Source organism: Miscanthus floridulus, chromosome 19 (genome assembly GCF_019320115.1).
Source record: "Miscanthus floridulus cultivar M001 chromosome 19, ASM1932011v1, whole genome shotgun sequence".
NCBI lineage: Eukaryota > Viridiplantae > Streptophyta > Magnoliopsida > Poales > Poaceae > Miscanthus > Miscanthus floridulus.
Genome location: NC_089598.1, coordinates 25,550,793 through 25,573,051, shown reverse-complemented (window position 1 = coordinate 25,573,051; position 22,259 = coordinate 25,550,793). Strand labels below are relative to the sequence as shown.

Here is a 22,259-nt window from a genome sequence, read left to right as displayed (position 1 = left end):
TATAATAATAAAGAAAATAATCAAAAAAATCTAAGATCTTGTGTGGAGACATAATTTGGGTGTACATGCTTGAATTTTTTTTCAAGCCATTTCGACATAGGCACTACATACCTGCTTCACAAACCTATAGAAGCCATCTCATGTTACATCGACTAAACACCTAGGTTCCCAAGGTTTCTGTGGTTCATATATATTCTGGTATTGTATTGGTCTCAAACTTTTTCTCAGGCTTGCACACGCCACAAGGTGAAGTAACCACCAAGTTTGAGATTTTTCTGAGATGGTTTGGTACTTTCTGTTGTTTAATTGAATTTTCGCGCGACACCACCGATTAATTAAAGGTTGAACTGAGCCTACCTAAAATGACCCGGAATGGTGCCAAACTTTTCCACAGGGTCTTATGTGCCCTAGGGACTAATTTTTGGTCTAGGTGGATGCAAAATTCTAGTGTGCCCAATATGTAATTAGGACTCTTTTTGTCCTGTTTAGCACAAAGAAAAATATAATAATAAAGAAAATAATTAGAAAAACACAAGATCTTGTGTGGGGCCATAATTTGGGTGTACATGCTTTCAAAAAAAATTTCAAGCCATTTGGACCTAGGAGGTATATACCTGCTTCACAAACCTGTAGAAATAGTCTCATGTTACAATGACTAAACATCTAGGTACCCAAGGTTTCTATGGTTTATATGCATTCTGATGTCATACTGGTCTCAAACTTTTTTCTGAGATGGTTTCCAAGGGTTTTGTGGTTCATATGCATTCCGATGTCGTATTGGTCTCAAACTTTTACTCAAGCTCGCATGTACCATGGGTGAAGGAACCACTAAGGTTAGGATTTTTCTGAGATGGTTTGCTACTTTTTGCTGTTTAATTGAATTTCCACGCGAAGTCAACGATTAATTAGAGGTTGAACTGAGCCTACACAAAACAATCTGGAATGGTGCCAAACTTTTCCACTAGGTCTTATGTGCCCTAGGTACCAATTTTTGATCGAGATAGATGCAAAATTCTAGTATGCCCTACATGTAATTGGGCCTCTTTTGTCCCGTCTAGCACAAACAAAAATATAATAATAAAGAAAATAATAAAAAAACCTAAGATCTTGTGTGGGGTCATAATTTAGGTGTACATGCTTCCAAAACAAATTTCAAGACATTTGGACATAGGCGGTATATACCTGCTTCACAAACCTATAGAAGTCGTCTCATGTTACAATGACTAAACATCTAGGTACCCAAGGTTTCTATGGTTTATATGCATTCTGATGTCATACTGGTCTCAAACTTTTTTTAGGCTTGCACGTGCCACGGGTGAAGGAACCACCAAGTTTGGGATTTTTCTGAGATGGTTTGGTACTTTCTGCTATTTAATTGAATTTCCGCGCGACGTCACCGATTAATTAGAAGTTGAACTGAGCCTACCCCTGAAATGATCTGGAATGGTGCCAAACTTTTCCACAGGGTATGATGTGCCCTAGGGACTAATTTTTGGTTGAGGTGGATGCAAAATTCTAGTGTGCCTAACATATAATTGTGCCTCTTTTGTCCTGTCTGCCACAAAGAAAAATATAATGATAATAAAAATGATCAGAAAAACCTAAGATCTTGTGTGGGGCCATAATTTGGATGTACATGCCATTTGGACATAGGTGCAATAGGAATATAAATGCATGAATTTATTCAGTTTAAAAAAAGAATATATATATATATATATATATATATATATATATATATATATAATCGCCACTGTCGGTTTAAAATACCCGACAATGATGGTAAGAAACCGACAGCGATGACAACTACCAGTGATACATATATTTAAAAAAATTCAAAAAAAAAATACTCAGCCTCGGGTTCGAGCGCGGGTCTCGAGGTCCAGAGTAGCAAGCCCTAGCCACTGCGCTATGATAGTGTTTGCGTTAGCTGTAGTTTTTAACTTTTTTATTTAGATATAGTGTAGTAAATTTATATTCGAAAATAAAACAAAATTAAAAAAAATTGCCCGCCCGGGGTTTCAACTCATGTCTCGGGCTCCAAAGTGTATAGACTTAACCGCTGCGCTAGGATAGTAATTGTGTTAGGGTTTGTTTTTTCTTTTCTTTTATTTATTTAGAGTGCAGTTGGCTTATTGAAAAATCAATAAAAAAGTTTGACCCGCCTGTGCTACACAGGGTTCGAACCTGGGCCTCGGGCTACAGAGTGCGGTGTCTTAACTGCTGCGCTAGAAGTACGAGTTCGTAAGGAACTCGATACTAACACTACATAAAGGCTAAGCGGAACCGACAGTGCTGCAACTCATCATTATCGGTTTCTCTTGGCCACCGGCAGTGATGCGTCATCCTATATGTAACTAGAGCACATGCTAGCAAAATTTTTCGCCCTCTTTCGAATGTCCGCGCCGCTGTCTTCCTCCACATCGGCGAAGCATCGCCTCCACCCGCCCAACCACCCCCTGCGCTCACGCCCTCCTCTTCATAGTGCACCCGATGGTCCGTAGCTAGGAAGCTGCCCGACGCCGTGCCCCGCCCCTCAATCCTCCACACCGCGTTGCTCCACGCTGTCGTGCCGCCACCAGCGCCGTCATGTCATCCCCCGCGCCACCGTCTGACGCCCGTGTCTTCCTCAACACTGCCCGATGCCGTTCGTGCCACGCCGACGCCCTCGTCTTCCTCGACACCACCAGAGCACCATGGGACCACCAACGTCACCCACGCCCTCGTCTAGTCGTCCATGTCGGCCGTGCCCTCGTCCACGTCTACAGCTACCAAAGCTAGCCGTGAACCGTGGCCCTCAGGAGCGCGCGGAGAGCTACTACCACCCCCCACGGTGAGTGCCTTCGGCCATGCCCCTTAGGTGTTCGCTAAAATGCCCGTGAGGATGATAGATTCATGTAGAATCACTTCAAATTTCCTTAGTTCATGTTTGGTTGGACTACATTTGTTTATTGCTGTTTTGAGTGAATTAGTTGGTTTGTTTGAAAATTATTCTCATCAAACAATTACTTTGAAGTAGCTTTATTATTTCTACTTTTGCTAGAGTGCAACAGTTTATAAGGAATGTAGCATGCCATGTAACATGAATCAATACTGAGAACTAGGATTAGGCTTTGGTACTTTTGTGACAACTTAGTCATTTCAGTTTGCATTTGTAAGCACTAGCTGGTTGTTTAGGTTTGAAGCAAGTGCAATGAAAGGTACTATATACCTAATTACTGACCATATCTAAATGAATGCACGTGCCAGAAAAACATGCAGATGTAAGTATGCAACCTATGTCTGAAAAAATATCTCGATATTGCAAATAGCCTATTTTATGTATGGTCCATTTATACTTGTGCACCTAGTGTTTGAATGTATCATATTGTTAGGCGTTGTTTGTGTATGGAGAATAAATCGTGACTCAAGTGTGCTCAATACACTAAACTTAGTTTGCTTAGTCTACAACATGTTTGAATGACATAGCACTATCAACAAATTTGGTTACATGTATAGGCAACCATGGCATGGTATGTAGTGCATGTTGGTCGAATGCATGTGATCTACCTTACTTGGGAAGATTGCTATGCTCAAGTCAATCGATACCCAGGTAATTGTTATCAAAAATACAACACAGAAGCTGAAGCTTTGAGGGCCTACTATTGTCCAATGAGTGCAAACCATGGCCATCCACCGGCAATGAAGATTGAAGAGGATCCACCCGCCGGAGATATGAAGATTAGGAGAATTGCTCCTTGGTCTTGGAAAGATGCCATGCTTTTATTTATGGCTATGATCATTGCTTTTCTTAATTAAAAGTTGATGTAGGCTTTGTTTCATTGAACAGTAGGTGGACTTTGTTGTATGGAGCTAATCAAACAATGCATTTGTTGTACGTGAGCTATTTGTGGACTTATTATTATACTTTGCATTAAATCTCTTTTAGTTGGGTAATATATATATATATATATGCACAAATGTTACTAGTAGTTGTATGCAGCCAAAACTGACCATGATCATATCACAGCCATGACTCATCATCGCCCGTTAACCCGTCGTCCCAGAACTGATAGGCAACAAGAAGCGACTAATATTGGTGGGATGGGAGAGCAGCATGATCCGACAAACGGTGGTGGTAACAATCAGGACGGTGAGAACGAGGTACCATGGACCCCTACCACTCTTATCAAGCTAGATCAAGATGGCCAAGATGACCAGGTAACTTAGGTATAATGTGACTAGGTAGCCACACACGCTAATTAATTGAGAGTGTATTAGCTTACTTGGTGTCTCCAGCAGGAGGTTGAGCCGACCGAGTAGCCAGATGGTTTGGGTAACAGCAAGGGCAGAACCAAGTGAGGCGTGTCACAGCTTCCTACTGGTAGGAATACACACTAGCACATCACTGAGTTTGACCAAGTTGATGAGCCGCTCGCACCTAAAAAAGCTATGGCCAAATACAAGACTGTCATCGGGGCACTTGTAAGGGACTACATCCCGATTAAGTACAGGAAGTGGATTGAGAAAGATGATGACCCGTGGAGGGTTCCCAAAAGTGAGAAGGATGACATATGGGAGAAATGGATCCCACAGTATTTCACTTTCCCACAGGACTATGACAAGGAGCAAGTTAAGAAAAAAGCGAAAGAAATCATGGGGACATGCTTCAAGACTTTCAAGGGGATATTGTACAAGAAATTTATCCTCGAGGATAAAGAGCCAAATTGGGATGGTGGAGAGTACACCAAGCAGAAGGACTTCTGGTAGGAATTCAAGCAATACATGCAATCCGAGGAGTACTTGGAACTGAGTAGGAAGAATAAGGAGAACTCGCTTAAGGAACTTGAGGATGTGGAATGCGAGGAGTACTTGGAACTGAGCAATACATGCTATCGTGGCTACGCTAGTAAGATGGATGTATTTGAAAGGGAACTTGAGGATGTGGAATGCCATGGCATTGAGCCTGAGACTGCCAATTAGGAGCCTAGATCGATATATTTCTATATGGCGAGGGGGTTACACCACGGCCTAGATGGGAGCTTTAGTTGCACAAATCCAGCCATGAGCAGCCTCGTCCAAAGGATCTCTGAGGTAAATGATGAGGTGAGGAAAGGGACCCATAGTACTAATAGGGAGAATGACGTGCTCACCCATGCACTTAGAAACAAGGAGCACTCTGGTCGCACAAGAGGAGCCGGTCTTGTTCCTTGGAAAATAGCATTCGAGGAAGAATCTTCCACTTATCGGAGCTACTCGAGGGGTAGAGCGACACAAGAGGCAGAGTATATGAGGGTTCTGAAAGAGGTGGAAGATAAATTCAAAAAATGGATTGATGAGAGGGTTCAAGAAAAAGTCAATGTACTTATGGCATCCATGGGATCGGAAGTAGTACCACAAGAACCTCTTCTGACTAGCTTTAGCCCACAGTTCAGGGGTCACAGCAGTTGCGGATCGACCCCACTCGATGATGAAGAGGCGAATGTGCCTCATTCGGTGGACAACATCACCGAACCCGTCAATGTCTAGCTGTACATCCGTCAGCAATGGACAACTGACAAGGTGGCGGTCGGCCAGGCCTAGCCTGCGAGAGATGGGACCATTAATGGCTGCCCAATTCCAATGGGGTATGCCCATGGCAGCATTGATAAGAAGTATAACAAGATGAACATTGATTACCCTGCACAAGAAGATAGGCAACGCCTTGTTTAGAACAAGGGCGCTCATGTGGCCTGGCACAAGCGCTTCATTAATCTTTGTAACACCTCAGTGTTATGGTTGCACTAAAACACTTGCATCACATGAGCATGTGCATTATCATCTCATTCATAAGCATCATACCATGATGAATGTATCATTTCATGTGTGTTTCATTTGAATTGTTTGGTTCTATGCTAGCAATTGGTGAGTGCTCATGTGTGGTTTATGCAAATGTGTGTTAAATGTCCTCTTAAATAACTTAGCTATACTTAGGATGTAATTAGGAACAATGTTCATGTTGACCATGTTGCCTAATTATGATTCCAAGTCATGGTTTGACCATTGTTGACCATTGGAGCTCTGTTGTTTGACCGTTTAAAAAGTACAGTTTAGAATGTTTGCATGTCTAAGCAACCTAAAGCAAAGTTGTAGCAAATTTTATAAGGAACAAACTTTGTTTAGAGGCCAAGGAATGAAAATGTGTGGAACAGTCTCAAACATGGCCCACAAGTCAGGCTTGGGTGCTAATTCTACACTTAGAAAATTTTCTAAGTCCCTTGCTGATTTCTAGTTTTGTAGGCTCGATTTTGGCTTGATTTTACTCTCTATCCATTGCGAATTAGACTTTGATCTCTAAAGGAGTTTTGTAGCTGGTACATAGGACTTCAACTTTTGTTTAGGAGGTTTGCACTAATGATCAAAGGATTCAGAAATCCATTGGCTCCAAATCACGCTATTAGGCTCGGGCATTGCTCTGCTGATCGAACTGAATCAGCAGCTACAGTGACCAACCATTGCAGAACATCATCGCCACGTGTATGCCGCGTGTTGCCGGCGTCCTGAGCAGCCAGGCCACGTCAGGCCTCGGCGTGGCACTTCATCCTGCGGCGCTCGCTCGTGAATCCTCCGCGCTCGCATTCCATTCCTTTGCCTCCTTCGTCCACAGCAGCATCGCAGCGCCTCCGCTTCGGCCGCCGTCGTTGCCGAGCGCGTCGCCATCATGTATCTTCCTCGCCCTTGTGTCGTGGCTCCCTCCAGCTAGCCCACCACTCCACCTTCGCCTCCTGTAGCTCGTCCACCTCGCCGTTGAGCCGGAGAGTCGAGGTAGAGGCCACATTTCCTTCTTCCCACGGCGGAGCGCCATTACCGCCGTGAGCTCCGACGAGCTCCTGTGTACTCACCACCGTACCTCGCCTTGCTCCGTCACTCCCACAGCTCCACTAAGACCGCCTCTAGCTCATCGTCATCTCCGCATAGTCAATCGACCTCAGGTGAGGCCGCATTCGGCATTTTTGCGCCGTCGCAACCTCGCCGGAGTTGGGTGCTCCGTGGCCAGCCCCACCTGGAGTACCTCGTCACCTCCGCTCTCTCCCTTCTCGTTCCCTAGGGCACCCTAATGCTTGAATCAGGCCTAACCAAACCTCTACTAGCCGGAGATGGCCGGCGCACCACCGGGCTCCTCCATCGTGCCGCCATGAACATCGGCGAGCTACCTCCGGTGGCTCCGCCCTCCCATCACCTACCCCTATCGATGCGCATAGATGAGTAGAGCACGCCGGTGACCTCGGCCTCGCCGGAATCCTCGCCGCCGGCGAGGTAGCGCCGAGCAGCGTAGCGCAGAGCCGCCTCCTCTGTTCTGGTGTGACTGACATGCGGGCCCGATTGGCTGGAGGGCCCCAGCTGTTAGCGTCTATTGAATGAAAAGCTAGTGCATTTGTTCAGATTTTGATGCTATTTTGTGAATTTTGTATCTCTTTGTGGGTAGATCCAAATGGAGTGATTCTAATTTTGGTAGAATCACAGTGAGGTCTAGTATTTAGGAAAAATATGACATGAGCACTTGAAGTGGAAATTTTGGATGAATTAAATAGGAACTTGAAATGTGTTTTTAAATGCTTGCAAACTTGTTTAAATTATATCTTGAGTTTCTGTGCTCCAAAAATTATGAAATTTTGTGGGTGAGCTCTTCTTGTTTAGTAGAAGCTCTAGTAAAAATTTGAGAGTCGGAACATGTATGGTTTTTGATTTATAGATTTTTCCTTTTATCATTGGATGATCCTTGTAGGAATTTTAGTAATTTATTTATGAATCCAATGACCATGAAAATTGTTTGAGGATGTCCTAGTACCTTAAGGATGCTAGGAAAAATATAAAATATGTTGCTTGACACTTTTCACTAGGGTATCCTAATTATGCCATTTTAAGCCTTTATGCCTTGTCATTTTTGTGTGGGATGAGATACTTGTTCAATTGATGTGAAATTTATGTAGTAGCCTATTGGAGACATATCTAAGCTACTGTAATTTTTGTAGAATTTTCTATATACTTTGGATATGTGTTTATTATTTAACCTAATTATATAAATAAATTAATAAAGGAATGAAAATGATTTATTTAGGAAGGGCCACTATGTTTGCTTATGTTCATTTGATGTATGTTAACTGTTGGTAACCTTGGTAGTACTCGTGGTGCTATTCATGTATGTAATGAAGTATTATTTTTACTATAATTCTATTATAGTGACTTTCTGGACAGATTTTAGAGTTAAGCAGATTAACTGGTAAATTTGATGTTTTCTGTGAAATTGGTCAATAACAAAGTGGTAGAAAACTTGTTTATATAGCTTGTGTCAAAATTTCAAGACATTTGTCCTAGTTGTTTCAGAGTTATCTCAGTTGGAAGATAGCACTTGATATGAACCCGCTAGGGTTTATGGACGATCTTTCGATGAGAGGCGTGAGATCACTCGATTTGGTGGATGGAGATGACGTTCACGGCCCGACTACAGCCTTCCAAGACCACGCCTTAGCAACCGATACACCACCTCCAAAGGCCGTCATGATCTTGTGGAGCACGACAACCAGCCACTAGGGCTCCCGTCCTGCAAGCAATCGAAGAACTAGCAAGAACAAGGAAACAAGCACTGAATTTGCAAGATGAAATTGAAAGCCTCAAACTGAATCTTATTATGAGTGGGGTTCCGAAGACAAGGAGACGGGCGGCTGGATCAGCATGCGCGCCTACAAGCAAGTAGCAAAGGCTAAACTTGATCTAAACAAAACCCAAGTGTTCCTGGTGGCGGCTAAGGGGTATATGACGTGTGGAGGACGACCACAAGAGAGTTTGGGTCGTGCTCCAACCCTAGGACGCGTCCCTACTGGACTCCAAACGATACAAGCCCATTGGGCTAACTTAAGGTGGCGCAGCACCCTGGACAGAATAGACCTCTCGGTGATTTTTGGACTGTTGACGCCGTTTCTGAGCAGGTATGAATATGAGGTCAGATCCGTATGAAAGTAGACTTTATTAGCTTTCCAACAAGTCCAGAATCACCCCAATCCGACTCCGTATGTAACCGTGGCGACCGTCGCAAGTTGGAGGTGTGCTGTAGTCTGAATCCAGCCTACGCGAGTCCTTTTCCCTTTCGGTCTTCTCCTTGATTCCTAATCAAAACAAGAGTGCACGTGTCTCCAAGATCTAAACAGGATGGACAAGAGCTCAAGAAGGAACTCACTTGATGATTAAGTGTTCGAGCACGAGCACGGGTAATAGGACCAGCAGGTGTTGGCGTGGACGGCGTGGATGTATGATCGGTGTTGATGTCCTCATCATCCTCCCTTTCTTGAATTTGAGTCATCCTCGACTCAAGCTCATCGTCCTCACCCAAATAAGGCTTCAAATCTGCAATGTTAAATGTGGGACTAACCCCAAAATCTGCAGGAAGATCAAGCGTATATGCATTCTCATTTATTCGTTGCATCACTTTAAAAGGACCATCCGCTCTAAGCATCAATTTAGATTTTCTTAATTCAGGAAACCTATCCTTTCGCAAATACAACCAAACCAAATCTCCAGGTTCAAGAATCAATTCCCTTCTACCTTTATCTCCAGCAAATTTGTACTTAGCATTCATGCGCTCTATGTTTTCTTTAGTGGTTTCATGTAGTTTTAGCATCAATTCAGCACGTTGCTTAGCATCAAAATTCAACTTTTCAGAACTTGGCAATGGCATTAAATCAATAGGAGCACGTGGTAACAAGCCATAAACAATCTCAAAGGGACACATCTTCGTAGTAGAATGCAGCGAACGATTATAAGCAAACTCAATATGAGGCAAACAATCTTCCCACATCTTAATATTCTTCTTTATGACAGTCCTTAACATAGTAGACAAAGTTCTATTCACAACTTCAGTTTGACCATCAGTTTGGGGGTGACAAGTGGTGGAAAATAAAAGCTTAGTCCCCAATTTGGCCCATAAAGTTCTCCAAAAATGGCTAAGAAATTTAGCATCACGATCAGAAACAATTGTATTTGGCACACCATGCAAGCGAACAACTTCTCGAAAGAACAAATCAGCAATATTTGTAGCATCATCAGTTTTATGACATGGTATGAAATGTGCCATTTTAGAGAATCGATCCACAACCACAAAAACACTATCTCGCCCTTTCCTAGTCCGTGGCAATCCCAACACCAAAATCCATAGAAATATCCTCCCAAGGAGCACTAGGAACAGGAAGAGGCATATACAAACCGTGTGGATTCAACCGGGACTTAGCCTTTTGACATGTTGTGCAGCGAGCAACAAATCTCTCCACGTCTCGTCGCATCTTTGGCCAAAAGAAATGACCAGCAAGAATGTCCTCCATCTTCTTCGCTCCAAAATGCCCCATCAAGCCACCTCCATGCGCTTCCTGCAGCAACAACAAGCGAACGGAGCTAGCTGGAATGCATAGCTTGTTAGCTCTAAACACAAACCCATCATTGAGGATGAATTTGTTCCACGTTTTCCCATCTTTACAATGCAGCAGCACTTCTTTAAAATCAGCATCATGAGCATATCGATCTTTAATTGTTTCTAACCCAAAGATCTTGTAATCAAGTTGATTCAGCAAAGTATATCTCCTAGACAATGCATCTGCAATGATATTATCCTTCCCTTTCTTGTGTTTGATAACATAAGGAAAAGATTCAATAAATTCAACCCATTTTGCATGTCTACGATTCAGTTTTCCTTGACTACGAATATGCTTCAAAGATTCATGATCAGAATGTATAACAAATTCTTTGGGCCACAAATAATGCTGCCATGTTTCTAATGTCCGCACTAGAGCATATAATTCCTTATCATATGTAGAATAATTAAGAATAGGCCCGCTCAATTTCTCACTAAAGTATGCAACAGGTTTTCCTTCTTGTAACAAAACACCACCCAATCCAATTCCACTCGCATCACATTCAAGCTCGAAAGTCTTATTAAAATCAGGGAGTTGGAGTAGAGGTGCATGTGTTAACTTATCTTTCAGCACATGGAAGGCGTGCTCTTGTGCTTTGCCCTAAGAAAAGGGCACTCCCTTCTTTGTAAGCTCATTCAATGGTGCAGCAATGGTGCTGAAGTCCTTCATAAAACGGCGATAGAAACCAGCAAGTCCTAGGAAACTCCGCACTTGGGTGACCGTCGTGGGTACAGGCCATCCTTGTATAGCTTCCACCTTGGCTTTATCAACCTCAATTCCCTGTGGAGTGACAACATAGCCAAGAAACGATACTCGATCGGTGCAGAAACTGCACTTCTCAAGGTTACCAAACAAACGTGCATCACGTAGAGCATTGAAAACAGCACGTAAGTGATCAAGGTGTTCATCCATGGATTTGCTATAAATCAGTATATCATCAAAGTAGACGACAACAAATTTCCCAATGAAAGCACGCAAAACCTCGTTCATTAATCTCATGAAAGTACTAGGTGCATTAGTTAACCCAAAAGGCATGACTAACCACTCATATAGACCGAACTTGGTTTTGAAAGCAGTTTTCCATTCATCTCCCAATTTCATACGAATCTGGTGGTACCCACTACGCAAATCAACCTTTGAAAACACAACATCACCACTCAATTCATCAAGCATATCATCTAATCGTGGAATAGGGTGTCAATATCGAATGGTGATATTATTAATAGCCCTACAATCAACACACATGCGCCATGTTCCATCTTTCTTAGGCACTAAAATCACTGGAACAGCACAAGGACTAAGAGACTCACGCACATAACCTTTGTCTAGTAGTTCTTGCACTTGTCGCTGAATTTCCTTCGTTTCCTCCGGATTGGTCCTGTATGGCGCACGGTTTGGCAAAGATGCTACAGGGATAAGATCAATTTGGTGCTCAATCCCTCGTATTGGTGGCAGCCCCGCTGGTATCTCAATGGGGAACACATCAGAATACTCCTGGAAAATGTTAGCAATAGCAGGGGGCAAAGAACGTTGCATATCCTCAAATGAAATCAAAGCATCCTTGCATACCAAAGCATAAGCAACAGAGGTGGATGCATTGAACTCATTAATATCAGATTTTGTAGCAAGCATACAACGTCCTTTCAATTTTATCTCATCTTTGTCATCAACAACGGATTTGTCACTCTCGCTCTTTGCTTTTGCAGCCTTAGTAACATCAGATTGCATAATAGCTTCAGGAGACATAGGATGCAACACAATTTTTCGATCATGGTATAGAAACGAATATTGATTTGATCTACCATGATGCATCGAATCTCTATCAAATTGCCATGGTCTACCTAGCAGAATATTGCAAGCTTGCATAGGCACAACATCACATTCAACAATATCTTTATATGATCCGATGGCAAAATCGATTCGCACAAGTCTCGTTACCTTTGCCTTACCACTGTTGTTCAGCCATTGGATGTAGTAGGGATGGGGGTGTGGTTTGGTGGTGAGGGCGAGCTTCTGTACCATGTCGCTACTTGCCAAGTTGTTGCAGCTACCTCCATCAATGATCATGCGGCACGAACGCTCCTTGATGACACACTTTGTTTGGAATAAAGTGTGTCGCTGATTTTGCTCCGCCTTCTCCATTTGTGCACTAAGCACTCGCTGTACAATCAAGCTCTCATAGTGCTCCGCGTCACCTGCATTAATGTGTTCTTCTATGTGTTCCTCACTACCTGCATAGTTAGCCGCAAGCAATGCAAGTGTATCTTCATCAAAATCACTAGCAGATGAACACTCACCATCATCTTTGACAATCATAACATGTTTGTTTGGGCAGTCACACATCATATGGCCATATCCCTTGCACCGATGACATTGTATGTTGCTTGTTCTACCTGTCGATGCCACGGATGAAGTACTCACAGCCGGCTTTTGCGCTGTCTTCGCTACTGAATTGGTGGGGGCAGCTCGAGTCTTGTCACTAGATGATGGCGTAGGAGTATGTGTAGACGGAGTTGTAGACGTGCGCGGCTGCCATGAACTAGCTTTCCCTGTAGAAACATTAGTCCTTGCGCTAGCACGTCGTCCCTGCACTTCCCGTTCAGCTTTACAAGCAAGATGAAACAGTTTGGTTACGTTATTGTATTCTTTGTAAGCGAGGATATCCTGAATTTCCTGATTTAACCCACCTAAAAATCTAGCCATAGTAGGTTCCTCATCCTCCTCTAATTTAGAACGCAACATACCCGTTTGTAATTCCTGATAGTATTCTTCTACACTTTTAGAACCTTGTCTCAATTGCTGCAACTTATTTATCATATCACGGGCATAGTAAGATGGAACAAATCTAGCTCTCATGGCTCGTTTCAGCGCATCCCAAGTTTTAGGTATGTTATTAGGATTTTTCTTGCCATATTCGATCCACCAAACAGAAGCAAAATCTGTGAACTCACTAGTAGCAGCCCTAACACGTGTGTTCTTAGGAAATTCATGGCATGCAAACTTTTGATCAACAGCAATCTCCCAAGTAATGTATGCATCAGGGTCATATTTACCATCAAAAGGAGGTATTTTAAATTTAATCTTACTGAAAGCATCATCATTATTGTGTACCTCGCGTCGGCGGCGGCCACCCATACCTCTACGGTTGTGACGTAGGCGACATCGATCACGAGTGTCTCGATCATCATGTTCAGTATCACCTGTGTATTCTTCATCATAACTACCATCCTCTCGATCTTCCTCCTTCTTTTCTTCTTTATGCTGGTCTTTATCATTGTTGTGGAGGTCATCAAAACGCCTCAGCAGAGCAGCAAGGCTTTTGTCCACACTAGCAATGGACTGCTCCAAACCTGTAAGCTTGTTGTTTGCGGCAATCTGCGTAGCCTCCAACTGCCCAAGTTTGTCATTTGTCACCTGCAAGTCATTATCAAGTCCCTCCGTGTGCAACTTCACTTTCCTTTCAAAATGTTGTATGATGCCCTTTGTGCGAGGCGAATGTGGAATTTGGTTATCTTCGTCGGTCCCTGGCATGGTTCAAAGACAAAGACAACAAGAAGACAAGTGAAGAAATAAAAGCCCTACAACTACTAGGCTGTAGCTACAGCAAGTCGCTCACTCTCCACCTATTACACAAGTTCTTACCAGTTCTTACCTTGCTCGACAGGAGGGGTCATCTACCAACAAGTCTGCAGCAATGGATGAAGTGTATCGGTGCCACAGCACGAGACCTGTCAAGCTGTAGAATATGTGGAGCTATAGGTGGGCTGAAACAAGGAACGAACTAGCACCACGTTAGTTACAAAAAGCAAGCTGAATAATCATTCAACTGGCGGTACTGTGCTGGTCCTAGTCTAGACCGTGCTAGAGACGCGAGCCTGGACACAAAGGAGAGCACAACACACCACCCGAAGTGAACGAAAAATCTCTAAGATCAGCCCCTTTCTCTTCTTTTCTTTTGCTTCTTTCTCTTTTTTTTCTTTTTTTTTTGAATAATTTTTTTTCAGGGGGGCACTCAAAACTGATTATATGAACAAGAACACTCCCAAAGAGTAACTCAGCACACACACTTTTTCCGAAAGGGCAGGGGTATTCCGGTAAGCCACTCGTTTAGATATGAATACTTGCTGCATGGTTTGTTTGATATTTGTGGCACAGGGTGAACTGAATTCCTCGTCCGATTGGAACTTCCAATTCTACTCGGACTTGGCCAACAGCGAGGAATACCCGATTCCTTGATCCGACTTGAACTTGAAAACCTACTTGGATTCGGCCAACAGAGAGGAACAGCCGATTCCTTGTCCGATTCAAACTTCAAACCCTACTTGGATTCGGCCAACAGAGAGACTATATGATAGCGCGTTTTGTGATAGAACGTGACAAGAACTCAAAACTCTAAAGGACTAAAACTAAGACCAGCAACTTGACACAACCGATGCAACCGACGACTCAACAAGCCCTAACTAGGTAGCACTAGCCACGGCCCAAAGGTCTATAGGATTGTAGGAAACTAATCTACTATTTTTTGACTTTTTTTTTGGACTGTAGGAAAAATAAAAACAGCGAAGAATTATAAGTCTCTCACCGATAAACCTTGCTCTGATTACCAATTGATATGAACCCGCTAGGGTTTATGGACGATCTTTCGATGAGAGGCGTGAGATCACTCGATTTGGTGGATGGAGATGACGTTCACGGCCCGACTACAGCCTTCCAAGACCGCGCCTTAGCAACCGATACACCACCTCTAAAGGCCGTCACGATCTTGTGGAGCGCGACAACCAGCCACTAGGGCTCCCGTCCTGCAAGCAATCGAAGAACTAGCAAGAACAAGGAAACAAGCACTGAATTTGCAAGATGAAATTGAAAGCCTCAAACTGAATCTTATTATGAGTGGGGTTCCGAAGACAAGGAGACGGGCGGCTGGATCAGCACGCGCGCCTACAAGCAAGTAGCAAAGGCTAAACTTGATCTAAACAAAACCCAAGTGTTCCTGGTGGCGGCTAAGGGGTATATGACGTGTGGAGGACGACCACAAGAGAGTTTGGGTCGTGCTCCAACCCTAGGACGCGTCCCTACTGGACTCCAAACGATACAAGCCCATTGGGCTAACTTAAGGTGGCGCAGCACCCTGGACAGAATAGACCTCTCAGTGATTTTTGGACTGTTGACGCCGTTTCTGAGCAGGTATGAATATGAGGTCAGATCCATATGAAAGTAGACTTTATTAGCTTTCCAACAAGTCCAGAATCACCCCAATCGGACTCCGTATGTAACTGTGGCGACCGTCGCAAGTTGGAGGTGTGCTACAGTCCGAATCCAGCCTACGCGAGTCCTTTTCCCTTTCGGTCTTCTCCTTGATTCCTAATCAAAACAAGAGTGCACGTGTCTCCAAGATCTAAACAGGATGGACAAGAGCTCAAGAAGGAACTCACTTGATGATTAAGTGTTCGAGCACGAGCACGGGTAATAGGACCAGAAGGTGTCGACGTGGACGGCGTGGATGTATGATCGGTGTTGATGTCCTCATCAGCACTCCCAACTGCCTACTCTCTGGAATCCACGGACAGTTTTGCAAGATCAGTCTGGGTGACTTAGTTTGAGTTTGAATTAGTCTTTGGTGATTAAATGAAAGTTGTAGACAATTTTATAAGCTTTCCAGAAAGTCTTAAATCATGGTATTTGGATCTGTAGAACTCCAGTTATGGATCAAACATGTAGCTACTGTTTGCAGCCTAAAAACTGCTGAGCGTAGTGAATGACTTGCTTGCTTTATATGAGTTGATGTGGTAATTTAGATGCTAGGCTAATTAAGATAAATTGTTAGTTGCAGGTGCTAGACCTCTTACTGAAGATGAACAACTTTATCTTAGGTTATTAGAACTTGGTGAGTGTGCCGTTCTTGTTTTCTAAAAGAGATATGCACATACTCGGTAAAATCGATGTTAATCTTGTATCATTATGTCTTTCATGCGTCCATTCACACATGGCTGTACATTTCATCATCACCTTCCATCTCGTGTGCATGCATGATTCTTATACTATGCATATGCATGCAATAGGTGTTCCAGAGGGAGTCACGCTTCTAGAATTCGAGCCAGTACTTTCGGAGGAGCAGCAGCAAGCTCCAGAGCAGGAGGTGCAGGCCCCCGAAGAAGGAGTCAACGAAGAAGTTCTTAAGTGCCCCGATCACCAACCTTCGTTTTTTCTGAAAGGCAAGCCCCAGAGCATTCTAAGTCTCCCATGTTTTAAAAATGGTTACCTTGAGTATCTTTAATTGTGATGCATTAAGTGATAGGAACTGGATGTAAACTCTTGTTTCATATATATCTATTCCTTGTCCAGTAAACATACCTTGAATCATATTTAGGTCCAGGAGCGAATCAAAGCTTAGCCTTGCTTAGACCGATAAAAGTCAGGTGATTTCCTATCACCTGCATGTTAGGATTATGTCTAGTCACGGTTGGCTATATTTGCTATCGTGAAAAATAACCATGTGTTAATAATGAATTGTGACCGGGCGGGATGTCGATAGAGAAGCAACAAGGCAAGGAGGTCTTGGGTGTGGATCTATCCCCATCTGTGTCGGTTAAGGACCGATTCGCTGTACGTCCTCATGCCATGTTGAACGCATGCCTATCACTTAGTTGGCCGGATAACTCGTTTCGACCGCGAAGCCGAGTAGCTCAACTCAGGCCGGGAACCAAAAAGTGAAACTGCGCACCCTGGAGGTAGTAAGGATGTGTGGGGAGCCATTGGCGTAAGTCCTAGGTGAGATTGACCACCTGGCAGAGTGGACTCCCTGAGGGTGAGGGGCTGGGCGGACCCACGATTCCTGAGTTGTACCAAAGGTGACCTGAGGAAACCACTGATCAGGTTGATTGGGTTTGTGTTAGGAATACCCCTCCAGCTGGATAGGAATCGATTCGAATCGCCGTCTCTCCCGGATAGTGAGAACTTGTCTGAGCAGCGGCAACGTAGATGCACTTAATGGAACTTGATGGTTAAATCGATGATGATGATGTTACAACATTATACCGGATATGGTTACTAATGTTTGGAGTTAATCAATTGCTTGCTCTAGTACAGGTGCTAATCTAGTTGATAGGTTAATATTGATAACTTGTGGCTTACTAATAATTTAAATTATGCTCTTATATCATTAAAGCTTTTATGCAAAATGGTTGTCAAGCAAGATCCACCGATAAAGCCTTGCATACTCCTTGGTGTCATTTATTTCTGGTTTTCGACGGGTAAGTCTAGCTGAGTACCTTCTCGTACTCAGGGTTTATTCCCCCTTGTTGCAGATGACGTGCTCTATAATGGCTACTGCAAGTATTGTCTCCACCCTATGGGGGATGAAGACTAGATCATGGGCATGATCATCTATGTTATCTTATCTTACTGCTTTTGCTAGATATGACTATGGAGCTGGCTTGTATTTGAACTAAGTGTGTGTGATGGTCTCAAACTACTTTGCTTCCGCAATTTGTGAACTCATTTTGTACTAACTATGTGTACTCTGATGTATGAGGTACTTGTGAACTACTTGTGAAATGGATGTAACATGTGGCTTGTTATGTTGAATTACTGTGATCTTTGTTGTATGCAAGTTGGTTTGAAATCCTTCGTGGTTTCAGTTGACTACTGGGTTTATATGGGTTCAAGTATGACGGTTCGATCACTCCGGTGAATGCTTTTGTACTTGTGCTCTTATAAATTGGTCGATTCTGTTACAGCTGGCATCAGAGCTAGATTCAACATTAAACATGTCATATGTGTATTTAAAACAAAGGTTTTTGTGTGCAAAAATCAGTTTTGACAACTTATAGCTACTTATATATAGGTGTGTTCAAAGCTGAAATTTTACTTAAGTGTGCCAGTGGTCATATCCTCTATGCCCAAATAAGGACTTTTAGGTGGCTTATTTAAGTAATGACTTTAGGGGGTAATTGCTTGCATTCTATTTCGTCGTCCATACGGTGTGCTATTATATGGATGCCATCCACTTGGGTGATAATGTGTGGATCAATTGCCTCTACGCCCAGGTAAGTATGAGTTGTGAGAGCATGACCATCCAATAGTCGGTAGGGGAGAGTTAGTTGTGGTTACCGGAATGTTTACATGTTGCACACATGTACATATGAAGGTACTTAATTGTGGGTGTATCAATCGGGTAGCTTTGGATACCAAAGTATATATATTCGGGGATGTATATATGGAGAGTATCTTAGTTTACTGCTTTCATTGCGTGCTTATTTCTTTTGTTGGGATGGGCTGTAATGAAATTTTCTGCAGGTACACTAACAACGCAACGTGTAGCCCGACTAGATACGTATATGAGAGAACGTATGTATGCCACCATCTATGTCGCTAGAATGTTAAATTTTTCTTAAGATTCATGAGGACGTACGGAACGTGCATACATCATGTTTACTCATGCCATTACATTTTTGCATCACTCCCTCCCTTATCTTTAATCATTCCGTTATATATTTCTCATCCTTTAAGATAATCCTCCCACACCCAAATTGCAACATCACCACAGATGGCCGCACCAACACTACTGCCCAGGAGCAGTACATTCCTTCATGTGTTTGGCACCCCAACCCTGTTGTGGAGGGTGCTACATTCAGTAGGATATGCGGAGCCGCCTTGTTATACTTTGATGTAATCTCTAAAACTTGCATGTTGGCTCCATATGGATGTGAGCTTTAAATAAAAGTCCAGCTTTGATGTTGGCAAAAATTTAGCATGTAAGCGTATGCATCGCGTGAATGTGCGGAGTAAAGTCATGGCAATGTTATGAGAATGAGTTATTGTGCCTCTGTTTATTGTATGAAATTAATCTCTCCAATAAGTTCAGTTTGGCATAATTCTACAATCCTTCTGCAATGTATCCGACATCGTCCATCATTACTCACAAATGCACTTCTACAGATGTCGCGCAATCTGCATTCAGGCTGTGCTGGGGGTAGTGGTGATGATGATCTTCCACCGCCACCACCACCCACACCGTCTGATCTGTTGGCCATGCTCGTGGAAGGTCAGCGTGCGTTGGGCGATGCCATGCGTACCCTGGCCCAGCATCAAGCACAGGGCCAAAATCAATGACAGGGACCAGAACCCAATCAGTTTAGTGATTTCAAAAAATTCCAAGATACCAAGCCGCCAGTTTTCAAAGAAGCTGAAGAGCTGCTCCAGGCAGAAGAGTGGCTAAACATGCTTGAGCATAAGTTTCGTTTGCTCAGGTTGACAGAGCAGATGAAGGCGGAGTATGCTTCGCATCAGCTACAAGGACCAGCAGGTATTTGGTGGCGTCATTATAGGTCCACCTTATCTGAGAATGCCCAAATCACGTGGAATCAATTCCAGGAGGCTTTCAAGAGTCATTATATTCCTTCCGAGTTGATGGCCATAAAGCACAATGAGTTTATGAAGCTGGTGCAAGGCACCAAGACACTCACTGAATATCTTCATGCCTTCAACCATCTGGCAAGGTATGCTCTAGAATTCGTTGATTCAGAATCAAAGAAAATTTCTAGCTTTAAGAGAGGGCTTAGTCCCAAACTGATGAAATCCATGGGGAACAACAAGAGTGTCACATTCAATGAGTTCATAAGTGATGCTCTTACTCAAGAGAATAACAATAATGTCTATGTTGCTTCCAAAAATCGCAAGAGGGTCCTTGAGGTAGGTGTCTCTCAGGCTAAAGCTCCAGTAGCGAAGACTCAGTTTCGCCCACCGACTACAGCCATTAGGTACCGGCCGCCACAGAAGAAGAATCAGGCAAAGACTGGTTTCAAGAAGGCATTTACTGTACCTCTTCCAAAGGGCACCACAGGACCAGGAAATTCTTTTGTTTCGCCAGCTAATAGGCCCTGGTGGAATTGTGGTAGGACAGGTCATTGGTCCAAGAATTGTCCATATCCTCAGAAGAACAATCAGAAGCAAGGGAATTCTGGTGCTCGTCAAGGATATGTTAACTACACCAATGTGACTAAGATACCCTCCGGAGAGGTGGTTACTGCGGGTAAGTTTCTTGTGAATCAACATCCTATAGTTGTACTATTCGATTCCGGTGCTTCGCATTCATTCATGAGTCCAGCTTTTGCATCAAAGTACAATCAGGAGGTTATTGCGCTCTCCACGGGGAGTTATTGCATTAGTGCATCTGGAAGTAGTATTTCTACCAATCAGATAGTGCAGGCTGTGAGTATTGAAATAGGGGGACGAGTGTATATGTCGAATCTGGTAATTTTGCCAGGGCTAGGTATAGATGTAATCTTGGGAATGAAGTGGATGAGCGGTCATGGAGTACTCATCGACACTTCCACTAGGGTTGTTATGTTAAGAGATCCTATTAACAAGGAGGCTTTCCTAGTGCCACTTCCCAGAGACCTGGAACTCCACAACACTGCTAATGCCCTCTAGGCCCCGAGAATAGAGGACGTTCCAGTAGTGTGTGAATTTCTAGATGTATTTCCTGATGATTTACCTGGTTTATCGCTGGATCGAGATATAGAATTCAAGATCGAGTTAGTGCTGGGCACTACACCTATTTCTAGAAGGCCTTATAGGATGCCGCCCAATGAGTTAGCAGAGCTTAAAGTTCAGTTACAAGATCTGTTAGAGAAAAGGTCTTATCCGACCTAGTGATTCTCCCTGGAGTTGTCCTGCTATATTTGTGAAGAAGAAGGACAAGTCATTGCGCATGTGTGTGGATTATCGCCCACTCAATGCTGTGACAATCAAGAATAAGTACCCATTGCCTCGCATTGATATTCTGTTTGATCAGTTGTCTAAGGCAAAGGTGTTCTCCAAAATTGATTTGAGATCTGGTTATCATCAGATAAAAATTAGACCGGAGGATGTGCCTAAGACCGCTTTCTCCACCAGATATGGGTTGTATGAGTATCTTGTTATGTCTTTTGGCTTGACCAATGCTCCTGCATACTTCGTATATCTGATGAATTCCGTATTCATGGAGGAACTGGACAAGTTTGTAGTAGTCTTCATTGATGACATCTTAATCTTTTCCACAAATGCTGAAGAACATGCCGAGCATCTAAGAGTTGTTTTATCCAGGCTACGAGAACATAAGCTTTATGCCAAGTTCAGTAAATGTGAGTTTTGGCTTAAGAAAGTACCTTTCTTGGGTCATGTGTTGTCCGATGAAGGGATTTCGGTTGATCCGTCTAAGGTGCAAGAAGTCATGGATTAGAAAGCACCAACTTCAGTGCATGAGGTTAGAAGTTTCCTTGGTTTGGCTGGATATTATCGTCGATTCATCCCGGATTTCTCTAAGGTAGCCAAGCCCATGACCAGGTTGCTTCAAAAAGATGTAAAATTTGTTTGGACTCTAGAGTGTAAGACTGCTTTTTGTACTTTAAGGACCTTGTTGACATCAGCTCCTGTGTTGGCACAACCGGATATCGAAAAACCTTTTGATGTGTTTTGTGATGCATCAGGTACTGGTTTAGGATGTGTCCTTATGCAGGAAGGTAGGGTTATTGCTTATGCCTCACATCAGTTAAGGAAGCATGAAGCCAATTATCCAACTCATGATCTTGAGTTAGCTGTTGTTGTTCATGCTTTGAAGATTTGGAGGCATTACCTGCTCGGTAACGTGTGCCATATCTATACCGATCATAAAAGTCTCAAGTATATCTTCACTCAACCAGAATTGAACATGAGGCAGAGAAGATGGCTAGAGTTGATTAAAGATTATAACTTAGAAGTTCATTATCATCTGGGTAAAGCAAATGTTGTTGCTGGCGCTTTGAGTAGAAAATCTCATTGCCATTCTCTCTTGGAATCAGATTATCATTTGGTACATCTGTTACA

At 43.2% G+C, this 22,259-nt stretch overlaps 1 protein-coding gene across 1 annotated transcript; it reads left to right on the top strand.

Moving 5' to 3' along the window:
* Positions 1-19,352: 19,352 nt before the first annotated feature.
* LOC136525750 (uncharacterized) lies at positions 19,353-20,846 on the top strand. The gene is made up of 3 exons (XM_066518631.1): positions 19,353-19,458; positions 19,573-20,445; positions 20,521-20,846. The coding sequence occupies exons 1-3, from the start codon at positions 19,353-19,355 to the stop codon at positions 20,844-20,846; spliced, it is 1,305 nt and encodes a 434-aa protein (XP_066374728.1).
* The last annotated feature ends 1,413 nt before the right edge of the window (positions 20,847-22,259 follow it).

Bases quoted from the DNA above. Each gene is read 5' to 3' on its own strand.
- LOC136525750 (XM_066518631.1), top strand. From the start codon at position 19,353: ATGTCGCGCAATCTGCATTCAGGCTGTGCTGGGGGTAGTGGTGATGAT. The intron at 19,459-19,572 runs GTCAGCGTGCGT...AAAAATTCCAAG, and splicing joins GTTGGCCATGCTCGTGGAAG to ATACCAAGCCGCCAGTTTTC. The intron at 20,446-20,520 runs GTAAGTTTCTTG...TCATGAGTCCAG, and splicing joins CGGAGAGGTGGTTACTGCGG to CTTTTGCATCAAAGTACAAT.